Raw genomic sequence first — 25344 nt, 5'->3', positions numbered from 1 at the left:
TTAATTCCTTGCTTCCAGAAAAAAAAAAAAAATCAAGAAGCACCGAGGAGTCCATTACCATGAAAAGAATCATCTCAATTCGTAAGGAAGGAAGGAACCATGATATGCTTCAATTTGGTGAATGGAAAAGCTCAAGATGGCATCAACTTATACTTCTCGTTGATTGAGAAGGTATAGGAATTTTCATAGGCACGTGCTTATCCCTCCTATCAAACCATGGGGCACCTCAAAAGGTTAGGATAAATCTAGAGAGGAAGGATACCAAACTGCACTAACTCCAAATTGAACGAATTTTAAAGGTAGGCAAGCAAAACTTGGACCTTCAATTTGGTATTGTTCACCCAAGAAATCTTTTATGGATCGGAATGTGGTTCAACCTTCCAATTTAACTTCCTCACAGATTCTTGAAAAACAACATTTGTACAACGACCAGGAACAATAGCCCAAGTACAAAGCTTCTTATGATATGGTAGATCACGTACTGCAAAATGCTGCTCATCACCAGTCTTCATTTTCTTCAATCTAGTGGTCAACCTTGTCAAAGGAGAGGATAGGTCAAAGTACTAAGTAGTCTTTCATTTTTCCATCTTCATCAAAGTTATTTGGGAACTTTGTCACCACTTCAATTGCTTGGATGGCATCATCATCTTCTTTATCTACAAATCTCATGACTTGGTCTGGGCATTGTGCAGATTGATGCCCAAAATTCTAAATTTTAAAGCACTTGAATGCTGGTTGGATCTTTAAAGTTGTTATAAAGTGCTCTAGAGTCTTCCAAGGGGTAGAATTCTGAACTCTTCATCCAAGTGCACAACTAGCTTTTCGCACGCAACTCCACCAGTAGTCTTCTTAAACCAGAAGGTTTATGTAGACCTAGGAGAATTACGCTGCATAAGTTCCCCTTGGTGGCAACATGTATTGCATCTCCAATGGTGATGAGATGGACAAGCAGCAGCAAGCTTGGAGGCAACAGTTGCTCTGACCCTTTCATACAACAAAGCAATCATCACATCCTCCTTGCACTCTATCGCTACAAGTAGCCAAATGATAAAACCTACTTGTGTGATATGCTTCTGTCTCTCGGTTTTTTTTTTTTTTTTTTTTGGATGAACAGAGAATTGCATTAGACAGAGAAATAAATGGTACGATAAAAAAGGAAAATACAACCAAGGAAACAAGAAGTCCTCCTTTACAAAAGGAAACCAGCTACAAAAACAAGGAAAACGGATACAATATAACTCAATGAAGCAAAGCCAACAAGTCCCTGAATAATTATTCCAAAGACACGTGGAAAAATCCATTTGTTGAAACCCAGAGCAATGCAAGAAACACCACTATGCTCCAAAGCAAGTTAATAGACGTAGACAAAGCTTTAAAAATTCTGGCATTCCTCTCCAGCCACACGCACACCAAATAATAGCTAGAACAGTGCTGCGCCACAAAGTTTTCCTCTCCTTCCCCCTATTACGGAGTACCATCTAAATCCCCTAGGCCGCCCATTCGGCACACGTATTTTAGGCGTAGGTTTCGAAAATAGTGCTTGTATGGAGGGCTTCTTTTTATTTTTAAGTGACTTTCTTTAGTGTTTTGTAATTATCAGTTTAATTAGGTTATTTCTGTAAATATGTGTTAGTTGTAGTGGTATAAGTGCTGGACATGCAAATTGATGTTTAGTTATTTCTTTGGATGAGATTGGTGCAGTTTCCCTCTCTGTCCCTCTCTTTACCCCCGCAGGTTTCCTCTTCTTCCTTCTTCTTTCTTCAGCATCTATACCCTGTCTTCCTGCTGCTACTGCTGCCACTACAGTTTCTTCTTCCTCTTCCCCTTCTTCGTCTAATTCTCTCAATTCTCTCTTTACATCTAAATTCAAATTCTAGTCCTACATTAAATTGGCATCAGAGCAAACCACAATCATGATGCAACCATTCAAAATTGCAGGAATTGAACCACTGTTCATCTGCAACTTCCCAGAAAAAAAATAGAGTTATGTCCGAGTTCCAAACTCCACTTTTAAGGTTTGGTTTTATCATACCTCCATCAACATCATATTCAGAACCCTACGAAAGGCTTCCCCCTGTTATTTCACCTCCACCAAACGAGGGGTGTGGCCACAAGCACCTCCTGAATTTAGCCCAGCAGAACCCCCCTCTGAAATCCTAGATTTACCAGTGTTACTTGACACACCACTACCACCAGCACTCAACTCCCCAGCCCTTGATCTACCTCCAGCCAGAATTTCATTGCCAGAGGAGCCTTGCTAGCAGCTCACACACTGGCCATGTGTGTGGGGAAATTGCTGTACTTTACCTGTTTTGCCAGACTTGTGAGACATTGCTTCCAGCTTCAAGAACTCGGATTTTCTCCTGATATTTGAAATTTTCTGAGTGCAAATTGAATTATCAAGCTTGGTTCGCATTTCTAAGGTCAAATTCAGCCTAATCTTGGACTGCCAATGTAAATTCCTGAGTTTTGAAGCCTTGCCAGTATTCATATTGAGGCCCAGTTGCTGTTCAAAGGCTGTTTCTTGAGGATCTGAGAACAGGGGTTGAGAAGTTGCACGACTTACGGTGAGAATTTAATGGTCAGCCCAATTTATGCTCAAAATCTTTGGGGAGAACCAAATTCTCTTATTTTCTTGACTAACTTTTGTATAATAAGGGAAAATTTGTAATTGCATAATTCCAAGTTTCTCGTTACCATTTGAAAATAAAAATATCTGCCCCTTGTCTTGTGAGTTTCCCTAGTTTATGCATCATTTGAACCCTTGTTCATACCTATACCAATTCATTCCTTGTTGCCATGTCATGCGAGACCATGTCAATTCATATGCATTATTTTCATAGCTTCATGTGTGTACATTGTAATAATTTTAGATACCACTTGTAGTGAAGTTTAGTCTTCTTCGGCATCATTGCACCATAATTGCATTAACCATAAATACCAACAAAAAGAAGGAAAGTAATTCCACTGAACTAGCACCCAATGGTACCCAATCCTTGTTTGTCCAATTAGACACTCTTTAGGAGTCTGTGGATCAAAAATTTGAGCACCTCACACAACAGTTTGACCAAGACATGAAGATGTTAGGTAAATGCCCTGTTGTAAAAGATATAGAACCATCAATTAGGCACCCTATCAGGTCCTCATATTTAGTAGGGTCAGCCCAAGGGATTCTTCCTACTCCAGGAGTTCCTTCAGCACCTAACAATATGAGTCAAGCTCCAAAATAGAATAGTAGGACAGTTCAGCGCCTCCAACCTGAGGTCAATCTAGAGTCTAGGTTTGAAAAAGGTAATTTTGAGGAGTTTAATGATGTAGGGTACCAATCAAACCCTAGGCATACTCCACACTCCCCTAGGCAGCAAGGTTGGGAGGACTATGGAGAAGCTACAAAAAAGAGTCAAGGTAGGTGTGAAGCTCCTTCTTAGACAGAGTAGCAGACCTTTAATTGGTACCATATACGAGGTGAGAACAAAGTCCACTTTGTCAAGATGTAATTCATATGACCAACAAAAAATATTGGCAAACTGTGTAACAAATCCTAGGGTAATTGGGTGAACCTCCTATTACCTGGTGGGAAGCGATGCGACAAAAATTGAAAGAAAAGTACATCCCTCCTTCCTTTAAGAGCCAGTTGTTCAGTGAGCTTTTCAAACATAAACAAACCACAACTGTAGCCAGCTACTTTGTTCAATTTGAGGAGTTGATGTTTAGGAGTGATAATGTTAAGGTCACACCTCACACTAATGCTAGGTCTGTGAACGATCTTAAGGAATATGTTAGGCAAAAGGTCGAATTGTCCTCACTAGAGTCTTAAGAGGCAGCTTATCAAAAAGCTCTTGCCATTGAAAAGTAGCTTAAGATTCTCATAGGTCTTCATCTTAGGTAAGTGAGTTTCGTCGCATCAAATCCTTTCCTCAGTCTAAGTTTACCATCCCACCAGTTCTGCGAATCAAATAGAATTACATCATGCTGTTCACTCCAATGGGCCTAGTATTCCTCAAGCTCGTAACTCATCTGTGCAATGTCATCGTTGCCACGCGAGAGGTCATATTGCTGCCCCTTGTGCCCAATGAGCCTTAGCTTTAGAGCGTGAAACTAATGACCTGCCTGATTGTCAGGATCAAGTTGTAGATGTTGTTGAGTACTCGGAGGATGGGGATGAAGGTGAGCTTGCTGGTGATATTGAGGAGGATGACCACCATGTTCGTGTGGTTAGTTGTGTCTTATCCACGACCATGGATAGCGAGAAGTGGGTACGAACCACTATTTTCCACGCATTCATTCATTCTGGGGTGGGACATGTAAGTTAGTTATTGATAAGGGTTAGTAGCATGAATGTAATCTCCAAGGCTGCTCTAGGAAGATTGAACCTTAAGGGAGAGCCACACCCTCATCCTTTTAAAGTGAATTGGGGTAAAGGGGACAAATCTACCAATTACCAAGAGGTGTCTTGTGCCCATCCAAATAAGAGATTATAAAGATAGAGTCTATTTTGGTGTACTTGTGATGGATGTGGCCCATGTCCTGTAAGGGTGACCGTGGTTATTCGATCATGATGTACCAATAATGGCAGGGAAAACACGTGTTCAAGCACAAAGCCCACTCCCAAGGCTCCTAAGTTAAGGAACAAGGAAGCCCACCAAGTCCTAGTTCAAAGAAGCATTCACTTGCTTGATCATAGAGCTTTTGAGCCATACAGGTTAGAGAACAAGTGCATTTAGCAATCATCACTTAAAAGGCTCATTCTAAGGATCAAGAGCTTTCATGTGAATATCCACCTGAGGTAGGAGAGTTGCTAGTTGAGTTCTCTAATGTTGTGCCTAATGAGCTACCACCTACACGAGACATTCAACAAGCCATAGATCTCACTCCAGGTTCACAATTACCTAATTTGCCACATTATATGATGAACCCTAAAGCGTGCTAAGTTGAATAGGCAAGTAGGAGAACTCCTTGACAAGGGCTTTGTGAAACACAGCTTTAGTCCTTGTGTTGTAATAGCTCTCCTAACTCCAAAAAGGATGGACCTTGGAGGATGTATGCGCATAGTATAGGTTCCCTATCCCTAGACTTGACGACATGCTTGACATGTTAGCTAGCTCTAGTTGGTACTCCAAGATTGACCTACGCGTGGGTACCACCAAATTAGAAGTAGACCACGAGATGAGTGGAAAATTATTTTTAAGACCTAGGATGGTTTTTGAGTGGTTGGTCATGCCTTTGGACTCTCCAATGCCCCCAACACTTTTATGAGGGTTATGACACATGTTTTGCAGTCATTCATAGGAAAGTTCCTAGTGGTCTACTTTGATGATATACTAGTCTAGAGCAAAACTAGGGAGAAGCACTTGATACATCTTCATGAGGTCTTTGTCACCTTAAGGGAAACGAAGGTGTTCGCCAACCTCAAGAAGTGCAGCTTCTTATAGTCTAGTGTGCTCTTTTATTGGTTTTATGATCTCTACACAAGGAATAGCCACTGATCCAGAAAAGATTAGAGCCATTAAAGAGTGGCTTGAGCCAAAGACTATTACAAAGGTTCGTAGTTTTCATGGCCTCGCTACTTTCCATAGGCAATTCATAATACATTTTGGCACCATCATGGCTCCTATCACTGAGTGTTTAAAGAAAAGGGAGCTTCATTGGACCTATTAGCTACTCAAGCTTTTAGAGAGGTCAAGTAGAAGACTCAAGCACCTGTACTTAGGCATCCAGACTTTAGTTTTTTAGGTGGCTTGTGATACCTCTAAGGAAGGTACAAGTGGGGTCTTGAATCAAGAGGGACATCCTATAGCATTATTTAGTGAAAAACTCTCATATGCCAAGCAAAGATATAACACATAGAACAGAGTTTTATGTTGTAGCGAGATCCCTCCAACATTGGCAATTCTACCTATTACCCCAAGAGTTTGCACTCTTTTCCCACCACCTTTCTTTGCGCTATCTAAGCTCTCAAAAGAAGTTAAGTGCGAAGCATGCTAGTTGGGTAAAGTTCCTCAACGCCTTCTTCTTAAGTATCATTCTAGTGTTGAGAAGGCCGACGGCCTTGATAGGGTGGCAATTATTCTCCATTCTTGAGAGCTGAGATCATTGGGTTTGATCGTCTGAAGGGCGAGTACTCTACTTATCCTAATTTTGGGCTTCTCTTTCAAGAGGTGAGTGAGGGCCATCGGAGAGATTTTGAAGATTTCATCATCCTTGTGGATACCTATTTATACGTACTAAGTTATGCATTTCCGTACTTCTTTTAGAGATCTTTTAGTTTGGGAATTGCATGTCGGAGGGTTAGCAGGTCACCTAAGAAGGAATAAGCTCATTGCCTTAGTTAAGCATAGGTTTTATTGCAGATGTAGCTAGGGTAGTGTCTTAGTGTCACACATGTCATCCAACCAAATCTAAGAGACACAACACTAGCCTTTATACCCCTCAAAAATTGCCAAACATGCCTTGGAGACCTAAGTATGGATTTTGTTCTTGGAATCCCTAAAACACACTGGGGACATGATTCCATATTTGTTGTTGTCGACAGATTCTCCAAGATGGCATATTTCATTCCATGCAATAGGACTTCTGATGCATCTCATGTAGCTAAATTGTTCTTTAGAGAGGTCATCAAATTGCATGGTTTGCCAACCTACAGAGTGTCTGAAAGGGATATCAAGTTCTCTAGCTACTTTTGGAAAACATGTGGGATTCACTTGTTGTTTTCTTCCGCTTGCCACCCCCAAACTGATGGTCAAAGTCAGACTGAGGTTGTGAATCGTAGTCTTGGTGACCTACTTAGGTGTGTGTGGGAGAAAAATAGGGCAATTAGGAAGCTACCCTTTTCTTATAATAATTCTGTGAACAGGTCCACGCGTAAGAGTCCTTTTCAGTGTGTATTCAATTAGATACCCATCCACCCATTGATTTGGTCCTTTGCCACTAGATGCTTGTATCTTTTAGCTTGTTGAGTCTTTTGTTCATCAAATTCATGAGTCGCATGCTGAGGTTAGGCAAAAACTAGCTATGAGTAATATGGATTACAAACTTGTTGCAAGTGTGAATCTTAGAGCTAGAGTTTAATGTATAGGTGATAATGTCATGGTTCACATAAGACCTGAAAATTATTTTAGAAATTCATTTAAAAAGCTCCACGCCCGTGTTGTTGGCCCTTTCCTCACCCCTAAGAAACTTGAACCTAATGCATATTCACTTGACTTACCTACTCATGTGACCATTAGTCCAATTCTTTATATAGAGGATTTGACACGTTACTGAGGCACTTTTGAGCCTCTTGGTTTGCCATTGGATGCTCATGTATGTTCAGCATATCCTTAGCTTCCCTTTATTTCTCAACCAAGAAACAATGGGGTCTATCTTAGATGATGAGTTCGTGACGTCTCTTCATGTACATAGTGAATTTTGTCACTACTTGGTTCAGTGGAAAGGTAGTCCCAAGTTAGCTGCTATATGGCTTGCCAAGAATGATGTTCGTGATAGCACTCCTGGCTTGCTAAAGTCATATTTGCAGTTGCACTCTATGGAGCAAAGTTCCTTTCAGTCAAGGGAGAATGATGGAGGACCATCTACATCCCCTAGGCCACACATTTGATGCACGTACTTTAGGCATAGGTTTAACAAGGTTTAGGAAATAGTGTTTGTATGGAGGACCTCTTTGTATTTTTTTAGTGACTTCCTTTAGTATTTTGTAATTATGTATTCAGTAAGGTTATTTTTGTAAATATGAGTTAGTTGTGGTACAATAGTAGTGGTGTAAGAGCTGGACATGCAAGTTGATGTGCAATTATTGCTTTGAATCAGATTGCTGCAGTTTCCCTCTCTTTATCTCTCTCTCTCTCTCTCTCTCTCTCTCTCTCTCTCCCTCTCCCACAGGCTTCCTCTTCTTCTTCGTTCTTCTTCTTCTTCCTTTCCCATCTCTATTCTAGTTCTATCTTCCTGCTCCGGCTGCTTCTACTTCCTCTATATTCTTCTGCTTCCTTCCCGATCTCTATTCTAGTTCTTCTATATCTAAATCCTAATACTAAATTTTCTCTCTACATCTAAATTCTAATACTTGTCCTACATCACCCTACCAAACCCCCTAAACACAATAGTACACACAGCCTTCAAAGTAAAAGGGCAGATAGTTCTCCCTAGAAATCCTAAACAATTTATCTCAAGGATCCCGAGTGGAAGGACAGTGTAAAAACATACGAGAGCAAGTTCCGCTCCTAAAGCAAAGAACACAAACATTAGAGCCTTGTTAGGTCTTCTCCTAAAGCAACTCATTGGTATTGATTTTCTCAAGGATCACAGTCTACGTAAAAGCCTTTATTTTCTAAGGAACTTTAGCTTTCCAAATCACATGATAAAGATCCAAGAAGAATGACACTGGGATCACAATTTAGATAAGAAAAGAGAGATTTGTAGAAAAGTTCCTCGAAAGAATCCAAGCTTCGAACTCTTTTATCACCCCCAAAAAGGAGAAGAAAAGAATCAAGCACATTAAGCAAGCGGGTTAGTTAGTTAGTCTCTATCATTTAGGTTCCTTACGAAACGGAAATCCAAAAGCATCATTGCTCTTGCAAAAAAAAGGTACAAATAGGGGTTTCATGAAGGGTAGCTAACTGGAAAAAATAAATAAATAAATAAAAACAAATAAAAAACACACACGAGAGGATACACAACAACCAAAGGCACCTATCCTATGATAGGACTGCAAACAAACCAAGCTTCTCATAAGCAGCTCGGGAGCTCGGCTTGGTAAGAGCTTGTTTGGGCTCATTTATTATACTAATGAGCAATTCCCACGCCCAATTTTCAGGCTCATTTAATAAACAAGTCACGCTTGAACACAAATGAGTTTAGCTTGTTTCAGCTCATAAGCAGCTCAGCTAAACGCTCAGTTAGGCTCAATAATAAGCTCGGATTAAGCTTGTTCATAGACATATTTAATTAGCTTAAATTATCAATAGAAAAAAAAGAGCAAAAACAGTCCCTTCAACTCTATTTTTTATTTTTCATTTTCTTTTTCTGTAATTAAGCTCTAGACATTAATTCGCATTTCTTTTTTTCATTCTCATTTAGATAAGTAGTTACGATGGCATTTGATTCTCCTTCTCTCGGATTGATTGTTGCATTTTAAGGAGGCTCATGAGCAGCCCTGCCATTAACGGTTCAATTTCTCACATGAACATCATTGAATTTTATCCAAGTTCAGTGAAGATTCCACCGAGCTAAGGGAGACAAGGACAGATTTGCAATTGATTATGTTTTCATCTTCTTGTTTAGCCCTCCAGGTATCAAGGAGGTAATCAATCACCTACTGGTAGAAAGCATCCAAGTCATGGAGACTTTTCTCACGCCTCTGATGATGAGCTGACAACAAGTCAATAATCCAACCTGTGGATGGAAAGAAATCAAATGTAGCAAAGCTCCCCAACATGGAAAATGCTTCGTGAATCACTTATTGAAGTCTACTATTGTCAAGTCTGCTCCCTCATAAACTTGTTCCAAGGCCAATTCTACAAGTTATATTTGCAGTCAGAGAAAGCAAACTCTTCCTTGCACTACTTATCCTTCATCTTCATGGGTCGTAACTATAATAATACAGGCTTGCTCCTATAATCCATTTTGTACTTTTAATAATGAACCAATTATATACTTGCATTTTTTGCAAGAGGGTTTGGGGTGCGGAAACAGCGTCTTGCAAAAATGCAAGGTAAGACTACGTACTATAGACCCATCGTGGTCCGCCCCTTCCCTAAACCCTGCATATGTGGGAGCTTTGTGCGTCGGGCTGTCCTTTAACTCTTCTTGTGACACACTTAATGTACTAATTTTCCACACATGACCAGTCCCAAACCCAGGTAAAGGTGGAGGGTTGCACTATGTAACTAAAAGCCAACGTAAAAATTGTCAGATCACTATAAAAAATCCTTACTAATTATTCACTAGGGCGTTCCTATGAGCAACGCGTTGCACTTATACCACCCAAGTGTAGCGAAAAGTGGGCGAGGACAAGCTACATTGTCGCTTTGAAGCAATGCACCGTGTCCGCACCCAGGTTTGATGCCAAATATGCGAGAGTTCTCACATCATTCTAGGCATGGACCGGTAAAGAAGTTAGTTCAGGTGAATAGGATTAGATTAGAAACTTGGAATATAGGGACACTCACGGGTAAAAGCGTGGAAATTGTAGACACAATGATTAGAATAAAAATTAATCTAATATGTCTTCAAGAAACTAAGTGGGCGAGGGAAAAAGCTAGAGAAATTAATAGATCCGGATTTAAACTTTGGTACACTGGAAAAGAAAAAAATTAGAATGGGGTAGGAATTATTGTAACAAAAACTTAAAAGATAGCATTGTAGATGTCAAAAGAGTAGGGAATAAAATTATAAAAATCAAGATGGTCTTAGGTCAAGAGATAATATATATCATTAGTGTTTATACTCCTCAAGTAGGCTTAGCAAAAAACCTTAAGAGACAATTTTAGAAAGATATGAGGGTAGTGTTATACAAAGCATATCATGGACTGAGAAAATATTCATAGAGGCAAATTTGAATGGACACATTGGAAGAGATAATAAAGGTTATAAGAGGATATATGGAGGATATCGATATAAGACAAAAATGAGTCTGGGGAGGTGATCTTAGACTTCACTATGCCATATAATTTTACTATAATAAATACTTGCTTTAAGAAGAGAGAAGAACATTTAATAACCTTCAAAACTGGACAAAATAAAAGTCAAATAGATTTTTTCTTAACTAGGAGGGTAGATCATTTATCATGTATGGATTGTAAAGTTAACCCAAGTGAAAGCTTAACCACACAACATAAAGTTTTAATGTTAGATATATGTATTAAAAAATTGAAGAAAAATGATAAAATAAACTAGTGTAAGAGAACTAGGTAGTGGAACATACAGGGAGAAAATATAATAAAATTTTAAGATAAAATTATCAAAGATGATGATTGCACTATAGCGGATGGTGTAGACACAAACACTCTTTGGAGTAAGATCGCTAGCTCTATTAAAAAGATGGAAAAAGATATTTTAGGTGAATTAAGAGAAAAATTCTCAAATAGTAAAGAAAGTTGGTAGTGGGATCAAAATGTCTAAAAAGTCGTAAAGACAAAAAAATTTGGTATAAAACATGACAAAAATGTAGAAATATGGATAACTTTGAAAAATGTAAAGAGGTAAGTAAAGATGCAAAAAAAGACCATTAGTGAAGCTAAACACAGATTATTTAATAATTTGTATGCTAGATTAAATACAAAATAAGGGTAAAGAGATATATTTGAACTTGCTAGAAAGAGTAAGGACTTAGGTAATGTAAAATGTATAAAAAGTAAGAATGATATTGTCTTGGTTAAGGAAGAAGACATAAAAAAGAGATGGCAAAGTTACTTTGGTAAGCTATTTAATGAAAACCAAGTAGAAGGCTTCAACTTAGAATTGAAAAATGAGGAAAAGACTAAAAATATGAGATTTATTTGCAGGATTCAAAGTTAACGAAGTTGAGTTTGCACTAAAAAAAATGAAAAATGGAAAAGTTATAGGATCGGATAACATCCCAATTAAAGTTCGAAAATGCTTAGGCGATAACAGAATTATATGGTTAACTAATTTATTTAACACAATTACAAAAACTAAGAAAATGCTAGACGAATGGAGGAAAAGCACTTTAATACCTATATACAAAAATAAACGAGATATTAAAAATTGTAATAACTATCAAGGAATTAAACTTATGAGTCATACAATGAAACCGCGGGAAAAAGTAGTTGAACAAAGATCAAGGCAAGAAACGAAGGTCTGAGAAAATCAATTTGGTTTTATGCCTGAGAGATCTACTAAAGAAGCTATATATATTTTAAGAAGATTAATGAAAAAATTTAGGAAAAAGAAGAGTGACTTACATATGGTATTAATTGACTTAGAGAAAGAATATGATAGGGTATCTATGGAAGCTTTGTTGTGGGTTTTAGAAAAAAAAAAAATGGTGTATGTAGTAGGTATACGAATGCCATTAAGGATATGTATGATCGAGTAATGACTAATGTAGGGACTATAGGTGGAGAGGCTAGAAAAATTCCAATCACAATAAGTATACATCAAGGATCTGCTGTGACTCCTTATCTTTTTGTTTTAGTAATGGATGAACTGATTAGGAGTATCCAAATTGATGTACCATGGTGTCTGTTGTTTGTTGATGATATTGTCTTGATTGATGAAATTATGGGTGGAGTAGAGTCTAAATTAGAATTATGGAGAAAAGTTTTAGAATCTAGAGGGTTTAGAATAAGTAGAAATAAGATAGAATATATGAAATGTAATTTCAGTAATAGTATGAGGAATATTAAAGATAAAGTTAAACTTGATGATAAAGAAATCAATAACACTAGTAGATTTTGATTCCTTCAATTTATTATGCAAGCTGAGAGAGAAATTGAAGAGAATGTGACGCATAGAGTTAAAGCAGGTTCGGTAAAATGGAGAAGTGCTTCCGCTGTGCTTTGTGACGGCTGTAAGACCAGCTATGCTATATGGATCAGAATGTTAGGCAACTAAAGAAACAAACAATAATAACAACAAACCAAGCCTTAAGTCCCACTAGATGGGGTTGGCTACATGAATTATTTCCTCCAATTTAAGCAATCATGGATAATTCTTTCGACAAATTCAAGGCTATTTCCATACTCACTATCTCATTCCAAGTTATTTTAGGTCTACACCTACCCCTTTTACTGCCCCTCACAGTAACTAATTCACTCTTCCTCACTAATGCACTATGTGGCCTATGTTGCAAGTACCCAAACCATCTGAATCATCTCTCCCTTATCTTATCTACTAGAGGAGCTATGTCTAACTTACCACAAATATGTTCATTTCTTAATTTATCTTTTAACATTATACCACTCATCCATCTAAGCATTCAACGCGACTAAGAAACATCATAACCAAAAAGTAAAAGCTGCCGAGATGAGAATGCTTAGATGGATGAGTGGTATAACGTTAAAAGATAAATTAAGAAATGAACAAATTCACGGTAAGTTAAGCATAGCTCCTGTAAAAGATAAGACAAGGGAGGGACAACTCAAATGGTTTGAACACTTGCAACGTAAGCCACATAGTGTGCCAGTGAAGAAGAGTGAATTAGTTTTCATGAAGGGCAGTAGAAGGGGTAGGGGCTAACATAAAATAACTTAGAATGAAATAGTAAAGATTTAATAGCCCTGAATTTGTCAAAGGAAATTGTCCATGATCACATAAATTGGCAGAAAAGGATTCATGTACCCAACCCTACCTAGGGGGATTTAAGGCTTGGTTTGTTTTTGTTATTCTTGTCGTTGAAATTAAAAATAAGTTGAGCTTGAGCATGAACTTGAGCTTAGAGTTTAATTTTTGAGTCGAGCTCGAGCTCAAATTTTTTAGCTTGTTTCAATCCAAATTCGAGCCCAAGCTGAGCTTTTAGTTTACCGAGCCAAGCTTGAACACATTAATGCTTGGCCTGACTCAACTCGTATGCAGCCTACCCCCCTAAAAAAAATTCTCTCCCCATTACCAACTTTGTATTGAACATTAGGAAAGAACAAATTATAAATCTAAGACAATTTTCAAAGGACTCAAATGAGTGACATAAACCCCCACTTGTAGAAGACTAGATTTATTGTGAATAACCTTATGCCAAAGAGAATTGGGTTCCCAGGGAAAGCGCCATAACCACTTCCCCACCAAGGAGATATTTTTAGACACCAAATTACCGGGACCCAAATCTCCCACTCTTTTAGATCATTGCAATCGCTCAAGCTACAAGATGGCATTTATCCCTCTTACATAATCCCAACCACAAAAAATCCCTCATCAACTTCTATAATCTTTGTGCAATTCTTGATGGAGGACAAACGAGCATAGATAAAAGCAATACAAATGCCTGAAAAGGAAAACGCTCCTGTTCACCCATCCAACATCCTAACTCACTAAAAAATTGGGTCCCAAGGAGAGTCAGCAATACAGCTACCTCCTAAATGAAAACCTAAAGATGGTGATAGGCCAACTCCAAACAGCACAACCAGCAAACGAAGCAAAAGGATCTGGATCAATTCTAGAACCACAATACCAATTTTAGAAAAGTTAATTCTTAAACCCAAAATGTATTCAAACACCTGCAAAATGGTTAGCACATTGGAGAAACAACCCATATCCTCTTAAAGAAAGAGAATAGTATCAACTGAACTAAAGATGCAATATGGATAAATCCTCATGACCCACCTTAACCCCCCTCACCAAGCCTCTATAAATGCTACTGCCAATCGTCCTCTCAAGGTATCCCAAAAGAAAAGGGGAAAGAGGATCACCCTCTCTAAGAGCTCTAAAAGCACAAAACTCTAATAGATAAGAGTATTGGCAGGGTCAAACCCCCAGCCTATGCTTAGTAATCCGCTCCACTACACTAGATGAATCACAACCCAAAATCACCAAATTCCATCCATTTTCAAAGGCCTCATTATAACCCTTCAAAAAGCCATACTCTAAGCTAAGATGAAAAGTTCTAGCAAACACTACACAAAAAGACAAAACGCTGTCAATTTGAAATTTTGAATGGCTAAACCACCATCATAGATCAACTTAGGTTGGGGATGATGAAGCAAAAAGATCTAGAACATCTAGACCACTAATTTGGGGGACAAGCTAGGAATCATCAAGATGCCTTCTAAATTCATGAGAATTGGACTAAAAACTTTTGTTCTCTTCCAATCAAATCTTTACTTATGAGACAACTTCTCTTTTCCTTAACTTTTTGTTTTGTCATGAAGCCAGAAAAATAGAGCTTGAAACTTTGAGGTCCAGGAACATCTAGCGATTTTTCAATGAAAAATAACATATATTAAGATGAAGTGGAAAAATAAGAGTACAAAAAGGAAGATAAGACATCCTGCTAAGAAGGATAATTTTTTCATGAAGCTTACGGGGAGAATCAAATTCATTAAATACACAACATGCAATCAATGCCACAAACTAAGGAACCACAGGAGTAAAGGAATTTTTAGCTTGAGGATATCATACCATTTTTATTATCCTTTTGTCTATGGTATTCGAGAGATAAAGAAGTGTGCTTGTATAAAAAATTAACAAATACAAAAAATTTAGCCTTGTCCATTGATTTTTATCACTTTTTTAAGCAATTATAACAGTTTCAAATGTCAAGAAAGGAGTAGTCAAAAGGAGGGCATCCTTGTAACAATAATCAAGCACATAATTATATAATTGTTTGTTGTAGTGTGACATGGTATAAAATAAGCATGAAACCACGCAAAATAATCTTAGCCTATAATTTCATACCATCCTTTCTTTCTGTCTCTTTTTCTCAGCTTTAACTGAAAATGTTTCAAGTGGGGCACCTTGAACAATATCTCGCTCAATCTTCTTCTTCCACACAAATCTGCAATTCATGCAACATGAGTTTAAATTTGTTCAACATTAACCACAAATGACATTTGAGCCCAACAAGTGGGGCGCCTGTAAGTCACAACCTCTCGCTTCTTTCATTGGTTCTATAATAAATAAAATAAAAGTAACAAAGTTGGGAAATATTTCTTTCCTTGGCATTTAAACGCTTAACAAGGTAACAAAGTCGGAGCATCTTTAATTTAGATAGAATTTAAAAAGTTTGAACATCACTCGTGGTTAACAGAAAAAAAAGCACATTAATTTTAGCTCTTCCGACAGAAGAAGGCTTTCTCAAGATGTTCACAGTAAAATAGCTAAATCTTATAGCAATACCAACCGACGAAAGAACTCAATTGACAAAAGAACACTCACTTCTCATTGAGATTGGAATCACCAAACGGGTTCGAATCATTCGAATAACCGGACACTGTTTGATATTTCAACTTCTTTGCGACTCGAACGACCTAAACAATCGAAACAAAATCACAAATAACCACCAACTGTATAATTACACATACAAAAACCCTAGAAAGCAACAAACGACCGCAATTCGAACCTTTTTTTGTGCTTTCTTCGCAACGTACTCCTCAATTTCTTCTTGCGAAATTTTCCTCTTCTTCTTGCCGTCGCGGTCGCTTTCGTCACTGCTGTAGGAATATTCCGAGTCTCGCGAGGAACCCCGGCGACGGCTCCGGTTTCGGTGATTGGTTCTGCTTCGCCTGCGCTCTCTGCGGCTGGAGGACGGACTGTGCGGCGACGAGTTGCGGCCGTGGGAGCCGTCGGTTGTAAAGGCCGAGTCGGAGCCCGAGTCGTCCGACCGCCGGCGCCGTCGTCTTGAACTTGACTTCGACGACGTCTGCTTCCTGCTCTTGCTGCTTCCATGGGTCCCCATTTCGGGCAAGAGCGTCGTCGCCAATCTTTTCTCTCACTCGTTTGGGGGAGACAGCCCACTCGCCCGATCTCCAGGCGCCTAAACAAAATAAAACACATGTTTTAGCAAAGACACGGCGGGTTTTACTTGACCAACCTTAACCGCCCAACCACGTCCTAACCTTAGCCGTCGTCAAAGCACCAAGCCTTCTGATTGGCATTTCTATTAGGACTAGCCGCGGTCACCCGGCGCACTTGAGTGATTATTATAACAAAATTAATTAATAAATAAATAATTTTAAAAAAATATGAATAATTATATTTTAAAAAATATATTATTTTAGAATAGTTACAGAATATTTTTTTATATATTTATAGATAGTTGTGGGAGTGTTTTTGAAATATTCATTAGTAATATATGAAAATTTCAACACTCTTGAAGGGAATCTTGACATGAAAGGAGATCGATCCTTAATAAATTAAAAATATAATAATGGAGGGGAGTATGTCAAATTAATCTATGGGATAAAAGTGTAGGGGATAATAGTAACTCTAAGAAATAGGGTCGATAAAATTCAAGGGAGTTACCACTAATCATGTATTTACCCATATGTGGTTAAATTACCTAATTATTACTAACAAAATTGTTCCCTAAGTCAAATGTAAGGTCAAAAAAATCAATAGTCAAGGTCTACATCATCAAAATCAAGTTTGAGAATCATTAATGCAATGGGCAGATACTAACACCACATACGTACTTGTTCATTGAATGGTGTCTGATTAGCTTAAGAGTGCTTTTAAATTCAACTTATCAAGATATTCGGTTCTTTCATTTTATTCAATTACGAATCCTTTAAAGGCACAACCCCTAACGAGTCTAATGTGAAAAATGAATTGCACAGCAAAATATTTATATGTAAAGGATCAAACACACAATGCAGTAATCAATGACGAATATACAGAATAATCCACAACCACAGCAAGTATATGAAAGCAATAATAACACAAGGAGTTACGTGGTTCAGCAATGCCTACATCCACAGGAGCAAACGACAAAATCATTATCTTCTTATCCAAAGAATATGAACAATGTACAACTTACAACCATCTCTCTACAAGTACATTTGATATGACATATAAATAGAGTTCTAGGAAGTTTCCCCTCCAAACCTCAACCATATTAACGTCCCCCTTTCAAAATTTGAAATCTGCGCTAGGTATTCCAAGCCAAATCATCGACAAATTGGGTTAAACCGTCGACGGTTTCAGACAGTTGGAAATACTGCTCCAAACCGTTGACGATTAGAGCCTTACCATTGACGGTTTCCCCTGCTGCTGCTTGATTTTCTTAATGTTTTCCCTTTGTGTATACTTTCCACTAAGTATGTGAATCACATATGACAACAATCTCTACCTTGGTGAATATATGCCTCTTAGGAGAAATTGAAAGCATAGCTCATTACTCCACCTTGACCTTGGGAGGTTAGGTTGGGACCTCCCCCCGTCTAACAAATGGAGACAAATATCAAGTCCGAGCAAGGCTTGAACTTGCCAGTAGCAACTTCGGCTTCTGCCAACAACCCAATTCAGTTGTAGATACAACAACCTGAGACTTCGCCCTGGGCTTCCAACAAGGCCTTCCCACAACAATAAACACAAAACTTGCTATAAGCCTTTTATCACCAAAGCCTCCGGCATAGTCTTCAACAAATCTCACAACTGAAGGACAACTCTGTTACCTGCCGAAACACCCCATTGCACCATCATGGGAGACCTTTGACATATTCCGGACATCACAGTCTATCCTTAGGTAGCGAACGGTAGACATTTTACTTTGATTCTCCACAGAACCCCCCTAAGACGACAAATAAAGTCTCTCTACAATTCTGTCCACAAAGCCACCCTGATATAACACCAATCTCCCTATAGCTATGTCCACAAAGTCACCATGAGATCAGACCAATCTCCCTGCAGTTCTATCCACAAAGTCACCATAAGATAACACTAATCTCCCTGCAGCACAATCCATGTGAATCTTCAAACTAAGACCCTTCTTGGTCGTACCCAAAACATTCATATCAAAACCTTTCAATAGAGTTCCCAACTAATAAGCCTCAACCAAAGTTTTCCCATCCAATAACGTATCATTCACAAACAATAGATGCATCACCCCATTGCATCCTATCACCCTCTTCCCCACAGGAAGCCTCACCGACTCCCATATATGATTCTTATGCAATAACTCTATTTCCTTTACCATAGCACTTATCTATCTACTTTTCCCTTTGTTGTGCAATGCAACTTGAAAATAGTAGGAACCTTGCTACTGGCAATAAGGAATGCATAAAACACCAGAATGCGCCAAATTTATACATGAGTGGTGGTTAGATAGTGCACCTGGGCCCACTGTGATCATATTGGTCTCCCGAGCTGAAACTCCCTGCAATATGAACAATGTCATTTCTGCCCTGAGTTTTTAGCTCCACCTACATCACATGCCCATTTATACTATGATATTGTTGACCCAAGATAGAACTCCCTGCATTTCTGCCATAAGTATCTAACTCTACCTGAATTACATGTTCATTGTCGTTGCTGCAGTTTTCTAGCATTTGTTTCTCTTCATTTACCTGAGTACGCTGCCCCATGGCTTTCTCACCAAAAGTCATGTCTCCACTGATCACCCATTTGTTTTCCACAGGATCACCCAACTTGAACTCATCTTTCTTATACCCCAGAAAGATGTACTACTTTCCGGACATAACATCAAGACTAGATCCAACATCACTAGAAATGTGCACATATGGACATCCACTCAAATTCAAGTAGTCTATCGCAAAACCTGTCCACAATTCTCCTGCACCTCTCCCATCTAGTGATACCTTTGGCGATCGATCAAACAAGAAACGTGTCATACTCAATGACTTCACTAAGAAGTTCCCTACAAGCCCTGCATATAACATGCCCTACTCACAAAACTCCTTGAACAAAACCAGCGTACTCATACCCAATGTTTGACCTGAGGATCTCTCTCTTAGTCTAGTTCTCCACATCAACCACAAGTTAAACCTGGCAAATACCTCAAACTTGTGCCACATGAGATACACCGAGACCTTTTGTGATAAACCCACGAAAAAGCATGTCTACCCCATGGTGTTATCCTCACTGGTCCCCAAACATTTGAATACATGTAGTCATCCATTTGCCCTAACCGCATATGCCACAAAATATGTGAATATGATTCTACTGTTGCAGCTCCACTTACAACTGTAATACCCTGTAGTGCATATATATTTCCTGCTATCTTTCCTCCTTTCATCACCATCAAGTTGCCTTCACACACTTTCATTTCCCCACTCTCGGACTTGTAACTATATCTGTTACAATCTAAAGTGTCTAATGAAATTACATTCTTCCTTAGATCTGGTACATGTCTTACATCACATAGGTTCTCACAACATCATCATACATTTTTATTTTTACATTTCTGTTAGGCATCCCAACCAGGAGTATGTAGTCTAGAGGGGGGTGATTGCGGAATACGTAGTTTTCAACAAAATAAAATCTCTTGGCAAGATTCAAGCAATTATATCACAATATATGAAATTTAAATCATGCACAAGATAAATAATAAAGAGTATAGGGAGAGAAATATCAACACCGATATTTTTACGTGGTTCGGAACCAAGCCTACGTCTACGCCTTAGCACCAAGCCAAGGATTCCACAATCTACTATATCTCCTTCACTAGCGGAGAAGCCTTACAACTCAGGTACCAAACCCTACACTCGGGAACAAATCCCTACCGCATTCACTGAGAGCCTTCACTTCGGTTCACAACGAACTTTCACTAAACGGTTCACAGAGAACCTTTTACAAGAGATGATGGATACAAAGAAATTGCTCCTTAAATGAGCTAATATGAATTACAACACAATCTCACACTACTCTCTCAATGAGTGAATCAAACACAATAAATGAGCAAAAGAGAGTTGAGCACTTGAATAAGAACAACAATGATGCAAAGTGCTTGGAGCTTAGGTTTTTGGTATAAAATGATATTTATGACTAACTTGTGTAAAACCAATCAAAACCATGTCTAAACAAGCCTAATATCTTGTATTTATAGCCCAAGAGCCAAATGAGTCGTTAACTAGTTGTTGGAGGAAAGAAAAGATATTTTATTTGGTAAACTAGCCATTTTTTGCCCGTTGGAGCAGTTCTACCCGTTGGACTTGTCGATGGGTCCCCTGCTCTTGTCGACTAGTCTCACACTGCCACTCGTCGACGAATCCCCTGTGTTTGTTGATGAGTGCCCTGAATTAGAAAAAGTCATCAACATGAAAGTTGTAGCATTTTGTCTTAACTTTCCAGAGACACTAAGATTGTCCTTTTTGGACTTTTTTAAGCAAAAGTTATACCCCAAATACCGAAAGGTGTTCAAGACTCAAGGTTGCACTACATTAGTGATGAATGCTTTATTTTTCATTATCAAAAAGCCTTTTAATGACTTAAAACATTCTTGGACAAAAGTATATGAAATATATTAAGTCTAATGAAGATTAAAACTTGTCCAAATGAGTTTCCCCATGAATATAAGATATCTTTTTTTTTTTATGAAAACATATTTGAAAACTTGTTTCGATATCTTATATGCTTAGTATGTCCTTTATTGAAAATATACTTTACTTTCTTTGCACCCTTAGGACATAAGACTCGTTTTGATAAAATCGGGACTAAGTATAAAGATGTTCAAAATACCAAGATGTTTGAAAACTTGTCCCTTTGAAAACATATCTTGAGTTTAGGATTCGTTTAACAAACTCTTTGATTTTAACTTTGAAAACTATGAATTGAGTTTGTGACTTTTAGTGCAATCCTATAATGTAACGACCTACTTAATAATTAATTTTTTTTTTACCATGATATTGGACATGCTTCGAGACCAGACTGGGATAAACCCAATCATAAACCTAAGCAGCATGAAGCAGAAACTGAATAAATATATCCATATGTAAATATATACAATACCAATACCAGAGTACTAACATGTTCCCCAAAATATACACATCCATGCTGAGATATACAAAAACACTCCCAAAATATACTCACTCTCTATTGAAAGGGCACCACAGAAGCCCCTCTATCTACAAGCTTGATCTGCTCGCCTACCTGGATCACCTAAAAAATGATTCAATACTAGGATGAGTCAACGCTCAGTAAGACGAAATATGTTATTACTAATGTGTGGCACTTGAGCTACTATATCATGAAAATCTGTTTTCAAATAAACATGTATAACTGAGTATATAAATAAAGTACAAGTGATAAAATACACCCCCCTTTCCATCTTGCTTAACATAACAGTTTCGCAAGTTACTAATCAAAATACTACTATTATACATAGGTATATTCCCTGTTTCTGTAAATTTGTACATACGTAGTAGTAACTGAAAATGTTCCCTATGGATATATGTGTGTCATGACTTACCCCCTTATGACAGGGTTGTGTGGCCCATAGGCGGGATTTACCCTGGCTGGCCAACCAATAATAAATCACTATACTCCATCGGTCGATCTGTCCACCTCAACTCATATCTGGATAGGGAGCCTAACCTCTTCAAGGGTCTAGGTGATCGACCTTACCACGTATTATCTAAATAGGTGGTTGCACTCATAAAGTAACATAATATCTGTAGAAATGGTACCGTGCTTTGTAACTGCATAGTCCAATAGGGTCTGATACTATATAATGTATTTCTATATACAACTATCTGATTTACCATGATTCTGAAATAGTCGTAATAACCATGATGCTGCATAAATTGTACCGTAAATCTGAGAACTGTATAATCATAACACTGCAATTACATAATCATAATACTGATATTCGTATAATCATGGTACTAAGATTCATAAAATCATGGTACTGAAATATCATAAAATCAAGATACTGAAATATCGTAAAACATATCTTCGTACTATATTTATATTCACAAGCCACACGATACTTAATACATAATTTTCAGATTAAATAAACTATATAATATTTCAAAAGTTCCTAGCATAATATATTTCCCTTACCTGACTACTGGAAAGCCCTTATGGAATACTAGCCTAACACCCGCAGGGCCTTCTACACAACACCCTGAAACCAACATATGTCAGAACAAAATATCAGTATTTTTCTGCTTATATCATTTCCTATAACTGACATAAGGCCAAAAACAGACTAAAGGGCCTTACCCTGAATTTAGGATGAATCCCAACTTCGTTTCCCCAATGATCCGCTCCGGCAGACTTGCAGAGAACTTTGCAAGAAGCGTTGTGGTGGCTTTGGATCGTCGATCCGAAGACTGTCGGGGCCGAAATCAAAGAGAGAAGGGAGAGGATCTGTGGGAGAGAGAGAGGAGAGAGAGAGAGCGGTAAAAATGTAATAAAAATCCGATTTTTAGCTATTTATAGGGCCAAATTCTTCGACGAGACACGTCACTTCGTTGATGAATCCTTCAGTAAATTCGTCGATGAAACCCTATATTCGTCGACGAAATTCAGAGTAGCCCGAACCGTCTCTCGGTATTTTCTCGTCGACAAAGTCCTATATTCGTCGGTGAAATCCTTTAGACCTTCGTTGACGAAGCCTTGTGTTCGTCGAGGAAATCCTTAAGACCTTCATCGACGAAACCCTATGTTCATCGACCAAGTCCACGGCCTCCTTCTGTTTCTGTTTATATTTCTCTCCCTCTTTATTATCAAAATGTTATTATTCTTCGGGTCACTACATATAAACTCATATGTCATAGTATGCATGTGCATTACTCAACTCGTACTTAGAAATCATGTAGAAACAAAACACAAGAGTTACAAAAAAGTTCCTACCACGTGCCCAACCCTTATTACAAATAATTCTACAATTTAAGCTTTTGGTTGTGCCTGGGTCCTTCCGAGTACGTGTCCATCTGATTGTACCTTCTTGACGACTACTCAGTACAATCTTTGCCTTCGATTCAGTACTCCATGAATGAGTACCTGTACTGAACAAGATCTGCAAAGATAGGAAAACACTCGGAACAATACAAATAAGTTAGTATCATCAAAACACATTAAATACGATATTGTAACCAACAAGGCTAATGTTCTCCCCCTTTTTGATAATGCCTAACCTATTAACAACCTACTTAATCTTTGCATTTGTATTTATACTTAACATAGCTTATCATGCAAAGTTAAGTTATCCTAGAACCACTAATGGGTTGTTATCATCAAAACAAGACAATTAAGTAGCCTATAAGGTTAACAATTTCTAATACCAATTATTTTGCATGAAATATCGTTTCCCATCAAAATTGAACTAGTATTAACTTACCTGTAGGGGTTGAACCATTTTCTATTTGTTGTCATGTGATAAGAGCATCCATAATCTAAGATCCAAGAATAATCCGTGAGGCTCTTTCGAACCCGATGAAACACATAGCACATCACCATCACTGCTCTGAGTCTCCTTCCACTACATTTGCAGATTTTGACGAGTCCTGTTGATTTTTAGCATTCCTTTTCTTCCACTACGGACATTCTCGTCTTATGTACCCAATTTTGCCGTACCTAAAACACTTTATGTCCTTCCTTTTCCCAGATTGCAATTGAGATCTGCTCCGAGAGTTACGTCTTCCACGTTCTTGGTTACTCTTCACCACAAGCCCTTCACTATGTGAAACTTCATCGCTAGCCATATTTCTTTGATGAAAATCGAGCAATGATCTTGTCACCTCTTCCAAATTCAGGTTTTCTTTGCCCCATGTAAGAGTTGTAACCAAATTTTTATACGTGTGAGACGCCGGTAGGGAATTTAATAGCATCGGCGCCTTGTCTTCCTCCTCGAACTTTACATCAACACGCATCAAATCACTCACAATTTGATTGAATGTGTTGATATGTTGATTCAAATCCGAACTCTCCACCATCTTAAGCCAATACAACTTTTGCTTAAGAAATAGTTTGTTCGATAAAGACTTAGACATATACCAGCTTTCTAGTTTCCTCCAATCTGTTGTTGGAGAATCCTCATCCATGACGTGATATAACACGTCATCAACCAAACATAGTCGGATGGTTGATACTGCCTTTGCCTCCAATTCATTCCAACTTGATTCATCCATGCTTTATGGTTGAATTCTATATAAGGCCTTCACCATGCCTTGCTACGCTAAGAGATCCTTCACCCTTCTCTACCACAAACTGAAATTCCCAGTTCCATCAAACTTGATAACTTAAAATTTCACATATGAAGATCCAGAGGCCATTACAACAATGCTCTAATACCAATTTGCTATGAAAAACAAATTACACAGCGGAATATTTATATGTAAAGGATCAAACACACAACGTAGTAATCAATGATGAATATACAAAACAATCCACAACCACAACAAGTATATGAAAGCAATAATAATATAAGAAATTACGTGGTTCGGCAATGCCTACATCCACGGGAGCAAACAGCAAAATTCACTATCTTCTTGTCCAAAGGACATGAAGAATGTACAACTTACAACCATCTCTCTAAACTCCAACCATATTAACTCCCCCCTTTCTCTACGTTGGGTATCCCAAGCCAAACCATCAACGATTGGGCCAAACCGTCAACAATTGGGCCAAACCGTCGATAGTTTCAGACAGTCTAAAACACTGCTCCAAATCGTAGACGGTTAGAGCCTTATTGTCGACAATTTCACCTGCTGCTGCTTGATTTCCTTCATGTTTTCCCTTTGTGTATGCTTTCCACTTAGTATATAAGCCACACATCACAACAAACTTCTATGAGGATTAATTGTTTATCGAGTTTTTTCATCTTAAGTTGTCCTTTAGATCTTAAAAGGATTTGCATGGGACAAAAATTCCCTTCACTTCTTGTTTCTCAAGGCATGTAAAAACATAATCCCCAAGATCAAAGAAAAGTTCATTATAGATGTTAGTTTATCCATATTAAAATAGCACTGACACACAAATAGAAAAGAGACATACAAA

General features: G+C 38.2%; 1 protein-coding gene across 1 annotated transcript in view; it reads right to left on the bottom strand.

Annotated features, from left to right (window-relative positions):
* Positions 1-16448, bottom strand: part of LOC131168003 (splicing factor Cactin) — a 34616-nt gene extending 18168 nt beyond the window's left edge. Inside the window, exons 1-3 of the mRNA XM_058127132.1 lie at positions 16007-16448; positions 15823-15914; positions 15343-15442 (exon numbers count right to left, since the gene is read on the bottom strand). Coding sequence (XP_057983115.1) covers positions 15343-15442; positions 15823-15914; positions 16007-16342 — 528 coding nt within the window. The 5' untranslated portion in view covers positions 16343-16448. The remainder of the gene's footprint in view (positions 1-15342; positions 15443-15822; positions 15915-16006) is intronic.
* Between the last annotated feature and the right edge of the window lie 8896 nt (positions 16449-25344).

Source organism: Malania oleifera, chromosome 11 (assembly GCF_029873635.1).
Source record: "Malania oleifera isolate guangnan ecotype guangnan chromosome 11, ASM2987363v1, whole genome shotgun sequence".
NCBI classification, from domain to species: domain Eukaryota; kingdom Viridiplantae; phylum Streptophyta; class Magnoliopsida; order Santalales; family Ximeniaceae; genus Malania; species Malania oleifera.
Note: the sequence above shows the minus strand (reverse complement) of the source record. Positions and strands in the feature narration are given on the sequence as shown.